Genomic DNA, 8,308 nt, shown 5'->3' on the forward strand with positions numbered 1-8,308 from the left:
TATTTGGTATTTCATGGAAATTTTGCAGCCCGGACTAGCGTGCCTCGTATTTATGGAGGCAGTTCTCGCATTTCATCCCGAAACGGGAAGTTTTCGCGGCCATCTCATTAGACACCGCTCGACCCTCTACTCGGCCTCAGATCTTCAACTTCATTGATGCGACATCCAAACCCATCGATGCGACCATCCATCCCCGAAAGGGATATGACTTCGCAAGGGTGCTTCTCGCTTTCATAGTTCAACGAGTACAATACCAAATACAGACTCTGTCCCGCTCAGCTTACTGTACCTCCCGGCCCACTCACGCATTCTGCTGTACGATTACCTTCTAGCGAGGCTGATCGTGGCTAAGTATTAGTAATTTCTCAATTGTAGAGGGCACAGCATATTTTATTTTTGTGCATAGGTGTAGCAGTAGGTTTAATAGGCTTTTCTCAGACGAACTCATTGTTCTTGTGTTCCCAATATCCTTATTTCTAGAACTACATGTCCTCTCTAGTGTTAAAACGGAGCTCAGCAACAACAAATACCCTTCAACATTTTCACCACTTTCGGTGTCCCACCAGTACACAATGACGCTCGGAGAAGAAGACAAAATTAGTCACGCATTGATTTCTTCTCAAAGAGGTATCTGCTACACGGAAGACGAGGCACCCGAAATTGAAACAACCACCAAAACCACCAGATTCTACATCTCTATTGCCGCTATCGTTGTCGCTTTATTTCTTGTTACCCTCGATCTTGTCATACTACCTGCATCCCTCCCTGCCATTGCCCAAGACCTCAAAGCAACAAGTAGCCAAGCATACTGGTGCGGGACTGGATATATCATCGCGCAAGCAGCGTCACAGCCCATCTTCGGCACCATCTCTGTAATAAGTGGCCGGAAGCTAATGCTCCAGATATCTCTACTAATATTCATGGTTGCGAGCATTATGTGTGCGAGGGCACAGAGCATAGAGTGGCTTATTGGCACAAGGGTTGTGAGTAAAGCGACAGGTCCAACGAAATGAAATATACTAACTTGACAGATGCAAGGCCTCGGTGGTGGAGGCATAACGACACTGACAATTATGGTCGTCACTGATCTGACAAGTTTGCAAGAACGATCAAAATGGATGTCTATTCTGTCCCTATCATATGCATTTGGGAACGTTGGGCTTGTGCTGGGGGCGGCCATTACGGAGTTCACGACATGGAGGTGGTACGTCAACTCCTCAGTGCTTGTTTACCTAATCCAGGGTGTGGAACATGACTGACAAGTAACACAGGGTATACTACATCAACATCCCAGTCTGTGTGATCCTTCTTGCGGTGCTGCAGTTATCGTTGCATCTCCAACCCAAAATTGAAAACCATCATAATGGGCTATTAAAATTCGATTGGGCTGGCATCGCTATTTTGGGTGGCTCAGCTTCAACCCTTCTATTAGGTCTGTTGAGTGGAGGAGTATCACATCCGTGGTCTTCTGCCGCCATCATCGCTCCCCTAGTTATTGGCGTGATTGGCCTGGTATGCTTTGCCATCGTGGAATATTTCGCGCCAATGCCAATGTTCCCACGTGAACTGCTCAAAAGTCGAACTTTTAATGCGACTTCCTTGATATCCTTCGTTGGTGGCTACGCAGTGACCTCTTTGGCCTTTTTCCTCATCGTTTACGTGAGTCTTCTGTTATGAATACCTCCGGCGAACCGTACAGATATCTGTTTGATGTGGCGTTCTAATATCAATATAGTTTCATGGCGCAGCTGGATATGGCGTAATCCACTCTGCTGTTGCAGTGCTCCCAACGATCATCCTTGTCCCAGCGGGTGGCATCATCGGCGGCGTCATAATAACAAAATCAGGAGATTATCGAGGCCCATTATATTTTGGATGTGCTGCAGTGACTGCAGGAATGAGTTCATTGACTGTATTAAGTCCTCTATCTTCTGTGGGCCTCCAAACGGGCCTCCAGATTCCTATTGGCATTGGGCTCGGTTTTATTTATATCGCGTCCAATATTGCGCCACAAGCAACTCTACCAAGCCATCTACATGCTGTGAGCGTGAATCAAATCACATTCACACGAGTGATGGGCCAGGCATTTGGCATTGCCATCGGTGGAGCCATCTTCCAGAATCAATTCGATAACTACGTTAACAACCACGTACGAGACGGGTCCCTGTCAGACGGGTTTAGAGTCCGAGGCAAAGATGCGGAGCTGGCTTTTACACGCATAGACCAGTTTCCGCAGCAAGTTTCTGACGTATATAGTGCTATCTATTGCGATTCCCTACGAGCTGTTTGGTTTACAGGAATGGCGCTATCTGCCGTTGCACTTCTGTGCTGTTTCTCAACCCAGAAAGCCTCGCTCGGGAGGGACCTGACGGCTAATCGGAGATTGCCTTCGAGTAAATAGCTGCTGAAAGCCTTCGACGTATATTTGCCCTGTCTTATGCACAGGAGTATGGTGTTTCAGCCAAGAGTTTGTGTTAATAGAACATAGACATAGACAATACCTATTAACTGCATAAGCAAGGCTCAACGAATTCTGTTGCATATTATCACTTTTCAACCTAGACGGGGCGTATTAAACTAAGGTATTAAACTGGAATCCATTATTCTCAGAAAGCTTCTCAAGCCCCTAAAGAGGCTAAATTTTACTATTGATAGCATAGAGCTTCTTCTGGGTAGGATTGTATCTAAATAAACCCAGAAATATATCACCAGAAGTTTCCTCAGTAGCAGGTGACCAGCATCGATTCGCATTATCTGCCATAGCGTTCAAAAATGCAGACATCTTCATGCAATGAGTGTTAGCGAATGTTAACTTCTAATCCTTTTATTCCGGTTAACAAGAGCGTACCTGTTTTGTAACCCATTGGGTGCCGCTAGTCTCATGCCAGCCTATATGGCCACCCATCGTTGTTGTACAGAGAACAGCGAATGGGTTGACCTCAAATGCGTCGAATGGGATGCATTCAGGAGGGACAATCTGTTTCATGTCGGCCGTCAGTTGAAGTGGAACCCGGCGCTATTTCATCTTTAATCAACTTACAGGGTCATCCAACGCATTCAATGCAAGTAATGGCGTCTTTACAGCCAGCAAGGCATCACAGCAAGACCCGTCACGATAGTATGCACCTGGAGTCGGATATCCAGATGCTGGGGCAAGGAACAGCTTGTCAAATTCGCGTATATCAGCCGCATTTTTTACTCTCTCGACATCAATGTCGGTATATTTAGAGATTTCAGCAAGGTGCCTGCTAACCGTTATCATGCAATCTCTACAACGTAGACGAGATACGAAATCATACTCTTTCACATATTTCTTATATCCAGTAACAACGGCACGAGAATATACTTCTCTGCCCATGCATCCGCGCCTCATAGCCATCGAGGATAATTCAAGGGTCCAAGGATTTGAAAAGACAATGGCAGCCTTAAATGGAGAATTAGAACCCTCCTCGGCGAGATACTGCAGAAGTCATGTTAGCAGTCGTCCCTACTGGCTAAGTAGACGGCACACTTTTACATTTGTTAAGAGATTAGCGCCCAACGAAATTCCCGCTGCGAAGAGTGGCCTGTTGGGGAACTTCTCCCCTAGCCAATTGGCAGTCTGTCGCAGGTCCCATGTCGCGCGGCCATTGTACATGAGTTGACTTGAGATTTTGGATCTAGCACAACCTCTCGAGTTAACCACGCAAGCCTCCCAGTTTCTCTCGCCCTTGCCATTTTGGGCGATAAGAGTCGCGATCATCTCTCGGATAAAGGACTCGTGCGAGCCTCCGGACACTCCATGCAGAACAACAAGCATTGGCCTGTGATCTGTGGATGTTAACTTATCCAGTTCAACATCGGTTAGGAGGGTTGTCCTCTTGGGCAGCGCGGATCTCCCTCGTCGACGTTTCTGTCTGCCACAAAATCTACGGCAAAACTTCCATTGTCGTCTTCCCCATCTGCAATAAAGATCTTACGCTTGTAGTATATTGGAAAATCATTTCGCATAGCGTTAGTCCAAATTGTTTGCATGTGACCGTTAAACAGAAACGGATTAAGAGTGCATCGCTGTGTGACGGACTTGCAGAGATCGGGAAATGAGATAGAAGTCCGAGCCGAGCCGTCCTGTGTCGCTATGAGAGATGTAGAGGAGTGATGGAAAACAGTTTTGGCATAGCCGAACCACTCCATTTTTGGAGACTCGAGGATAATGGGGGCTATTGTCGTGGCGGAAGGGGAAGTCAAGGCTGATGTAATTAATGAGTTAAATGCAATATGCGATTCAAAGGATATCCCATAGGTAATATTCAAGACGACCCTAATAGCAAGTAAAGAACCTCTAGATTCGGTTCAAATTGCGAGGCGATTCGATTTGGCAGCACCGAGGTAAAATTATAGCGCTTACTGAGAACTAACTACTCCCCCCCCCCCCCCCTTTTGAAATAGGCAATTGATCTGCTGAAGATCAATTGCGTTTTGGGCAACGAGGGAGTAGTTCGTCTTCATATTCACAGTGCTTAGGGCTAGTATCGCGTAGACTAAGTATTGTCAGCATGGAATTAAGAGTTGCGTCAGCGCAATCTCCTTATTAAATAAGATCACAATTTCATTAAGTAGAACATTCGATTACAATATCACGACGATACAGATTTACAGGGTCTCGCGCATCCCCCATTGCAAATCATTTTTCCTACACAGTGGCTTAATAGTTTCCCAACCTTTGACCCTCGTCTCTCCGGCCAAGACCAATCTAATTTAGATGAACTATTTGATTTAGATGGTTTGGACAACTTGATTTGGATGTCTTATATGTTACTATTTTCGGAGACTACACGGGCTTTATACACACCGAGATGTCATCGGCACCACGGCGAACGATCCAGAGTTCTCACGTCTAAAAGATCTGCCAGTCCAATGTGAAAGTGATGGTCTTACCAATCTTTTTCTCTACTATCGCACTGTAGCTGAAACACCTCTGTCATCCCTTTATCACACGCAAGCATTATGACAGCTTGATGCGAAGTAATTGAAAGGATAGAGGTCTCCGTTTTCGCCAAAACCTGACAAGTAACCTTAGTACATCCACCACGAAGTGTGTCGCAAGTGAAGGCAATATAAATCAATTCTCTACACGCAAAACTTGCGTGAGATGCCGAGTCGACCGAGCTGGGGGGAAGGCTTCGCGCGAGCCACAGGCTGGCACCAAAGCCGGATGACAATCAATCCGGACAGTTGTTAAAAGTCGCGAGGACCGTGGATTCTATGAACACCATGGACTCTTCACCACCACTAGAGAATGGCGACTGGCCTACGCCATCAAGAGGCACGTTGCGTACACTCCGAAAGCATACTGACTACTCAATACGACAAATTGCGCAACGGTGGTATCCCAAAGTCGACTGTCTTCGACTATCTCTCTGTGCATACCTCACGAAGAGCTACGAAACATGAAACCGTTGCAAGCTGAGAGACACATTACAAATACTGCGGTTCATGGACTTTGAATAGACTTGAAGAAGCGATTTTGGGATCCACCATGGCCAAGCCCAATAAAGTTGTCGTCCTCCGATTGGAGGGAGAGTTGTTTTAACCAAATCTGTGCTATTGTAGGCGAGGTCTTCAAAGGCGCCGCGCGAACACATTTTCAAATGCTTCCGAATACTTTTGAACTATACGGCCTAGACTTCTTGATTAATAGTAACGGGGGCGCCTGGTTATTAGAAGTAAACGGCAGCCCCTCCTTCGAACGACATAGCTACACATTAGATAAATTAGTAGAAGAGCTTTTTTGCAAATAATGTTGTTCTCTACCACGCGCTAATCCCGGAGCCGAGGCATGATTTGCGATTTGTTGCCCTAGTTCTTTAAAACAGATATCAATTACGTAGAGACTTCGAAAGCGCATCTGCGGGTCCGAACTGTTATATCCCCAATCATCCCTGCACTGCTAACCAACGGACTACATATGTGCCATTGAAAGAGAGAACCTGCTGTATATAAGGACCTGGCCCTTGGTGCATTACAGACAAAATTAATCAATAATCCGAAAATCAAATTTCGTCATCAAAAGCAACATGGGTCAATCAACCTACCAGTCCGTCGTCCTTGCCAAACGTCCCACATCTCTCATCGTCCCCGGCGAGACGTTTACTATGAAGGAGCATGAAATTGTAAAGGCCGAAGATCTGAAGGATGGCGAAGTCCTCGTTGACACGCTATACCTTAGCGTCGACCCCGCCATGAGGGGCTGGTTGAACGGTAACCACCCACTACGTGACACTTCCCGTTTTTAATCATGCCTCTAACATTCTTCGCAGACACACGATCCTACGTCCCTCCGTTGAAAATTGGCGAAACAATGCGCGGCGCCGTGATCGCGAAGGTGGTTGTCTCGAAGTCCTCAAAGTTCTCCGCAGGCGACTACGTGACGTGCTACACAGGCTGGAGGGAGCAGGCGGTCGCAAAGGAGAAGGACCTCATGCCGCTTGAGGTCCCGGCTAACGGACAGCTCACTGATGCGTTAGGAGCTCTAGGCACGACTGGCCTAACGGCGTACTTTGGCATCATCAATATTGGGAAGGTCAAGGCTGGCGACTTTGTCGTTGTCTCAGGCGCGGCAGGAGCGACGGGGAGTGTTGTGTGCCAGATTGCAAAGTTGAAGGGAGCTAAGGTCCTAGGTCTTGTAGGGAGCGATGATAAGGTAGAGTGGCTAAAGGAGCTTGGCTGTGATAGGGCGCTTAACTACAAGGACCCGAACTTCCCCACTCAGTTCAAGGAGGCAACGAAGGACTTGATCGACGTTTTCTTCGACAACGTAGGAGGAGAGATCCTTGAATTAGCTCTGTCCAGAGCTAAGGCTCACTCTAGATTTGTTATGTGTGGTTGTAAGTGTTCCACCGTTCTGCGAGGGGAGGGAGGGATTTTCTAACATTGTGACAGCTATCAGCCAGTACAACAGCGCAAATCCGACAGGACCAAAGGTTGTTTTGCGAAATCATAACTCTCCCAACCTTCCTTCAAGACTAACCCACCCGTAGAATATCTCCATGATCATCGTGATGCGCATCCGGTGGGTACCCTCCTATTCTCACAGATAAAGTCACAGCTAACTGTTCCCCATAGAATGGAAGGGTTCATCGTCTACGACTATGCTAATGAGTTCCCGGCTGCGCGTAAGGAACTCGCACAGTGGCTCTCAGAGGGCAACTTGCAGCGCAAGGAGACAATCATCAAGGGAGGACTTGGCGCCGCTGAGAAGGCGCTACTTGCTTTATACGAGGGACTCAACACCGGTACGTGCATCCTGTTTATATTCAAGCTTGAACTATGCAGCTAACTTCTGTGTCTGTGTAGGGAAATTACTCGTTGAAGTTAAGGCAGTGAACGCTAGTGCTGGGTTGAGGCTGTAAGCAGGACTCCTGGCTATGGCATTAATTGCACAGGATGCTGAGATATCGCTGTAGGGGAACTGTCTGAGGTCAAAGAAGGCAACCGGCGAGGGAAATCGTCGCAGGAGAATGAATGGACGACAGCAGGGCGAGCTAGATCAGTGAGAAGGGTAAGCAGACGCAAGACATAAAAAGCAAAACTGTCCCTTTCATATTACACGGTTATCCATTTATAACATGGAAAGCTCTTGTGAAAGTGAGTGCTCCTAACTTAATTAAAAGTACAATAGTTAACTAAGTTATCTTATTTCTTTATGTGAAAGCTTTATAAAAACCACACTATAGAGTACGATTTAGTCTCTCTTCCAAGCGCTCAACGCCGCATGCCACGTTATAACCATATCAATGTGGAAAACCAAGTTATATTCTCTAGTATAACTATTCCGTACAAGGCGTACTATTTGTTTCAGCCAGGACATAAAATTAACTTGGTACAGGCCCCTCCAATATAACAAAGCTCAAAAGCTAATATTAGCAACAGCGGCTAGCCGCATACCCCTAGCGGATGATACAGAGCACTGTTTAGCTAGTATATCGTCCTTAGGTATCGTCCCCCGCTCTCGTTGGCATAGCAGTTGAGCGGCTCAGCACCCGCACCACAACTTCCACGCTGCGTCGAGGCATACGCAAATCCACAACAATCCGAAGCCTTCGAATTCCCAATACAAACATTGCCGTCGCCCGAAGGCGCCACTCTTAACTACGCTATTCCACAGTATTTAAAAATGATTAACAAGCTTAATCATATGCTAAAGGAAGTGGGTGAGCAGTCTACAATTAGGATTGCATGCAACGTAGCGCTTTACAAGCTAAATGAGTATTATACTCTTACAGCAAACTAGCAGTATAGCCACCTAAGTGTAGCTACAATTTGTGAT

The 8,308-nt window shown here is 46.6% G+C and overlaps 3 protein-coding genes across 3 annotated transcripts; 2 read left to right on the forward strand and 1 right to left on the reverse strand.

The window, feature by feature from the left end:
• Window positions 1-443: 443 nt before the first annotated feature.
• On the forward strand, window positions 444-2,441 carry VE01_05858 (uncharacterized protein). Its single transcript, XM_018275316.2, has 4 exons — window positions 444-983; window positions 1,032-1,204; window positions 1,272-1,659; window positions 1,736-2,441. The coding sequence occupies exons 1-4, from the start codon at window positions 573-575 to the stop codon at window positions 2,399-2,401; spliced, it is 1,638 nt and encodes a 545-aa protein (XP_018129999.1). The 5' UTR covers window positions 444-572; the 3' UTR covers window positions 2,402-2,441.
• A 131-nt stretch (window positions 2,442-2,572) lies between these two features.
• On the reverse strand, window positions 2,573-3,799 carry VE01_05859 (uncharacterized protein; the record flags this gene model as incomplete). Its single annotated transcript, XM_018275317.1, has 6 exons — window positions 2,573-2,577; window positions 2,710-2,782; window positions 2,849-2,977; window positions 3,041-3,245; window positions 3,300-3,460; window positions 3,518-3,799. 6 exons carry the CDS (start codon window positions 3,797-3,799, stop codon window positions 2,573-2,575), a joined length of 855 nt encoding a protein of 284 aa, XP_018129998.1.
• Window positions 3,800-6,056: 2,257 nt separating this feature from the next.
• VE01_05860 (uncharacterized protein) lies at window positions 6,057-7,391 on the forward strand (the record flags this gene model as incomplete). The annotated part of the gene is made up of 6 exons (XM_018275318.1): window positions 6,057-6,240; window positions 6,300-6,866; window positions 6,922-6,962; window positions 7,020-7,051; window positions 7,105-7,274; window positions 7,336-7,391. 6 exons carry the CDS (start codon window positions 6,057-6,059, stop codon window positions 7,389-7,391), a joined length of 1,050 nt encoding a protein of 349 aa, XP_018129973.1.
• Between the last annotated feature and the right edge of the window lie 917 nt (window positions 7,392-8,308).

The sequence above is a fragment of the Pseudogymnoascus verrucosus genome, assembly GCF_001662655.1.
Source record: "Pseudogymnoascus verrucosus strain UAMH 10579 unplaced genomic scaffold scaffold_24, whole genome shotgun sequence".
Lineage (NCBI taxonomy): Eukaryota > Fungi > Ascomycota > Leotiomycetes > Thelebolales > Thelebolaceae > Pseudogymnoascus > Pseudogymnoascus verrucosus.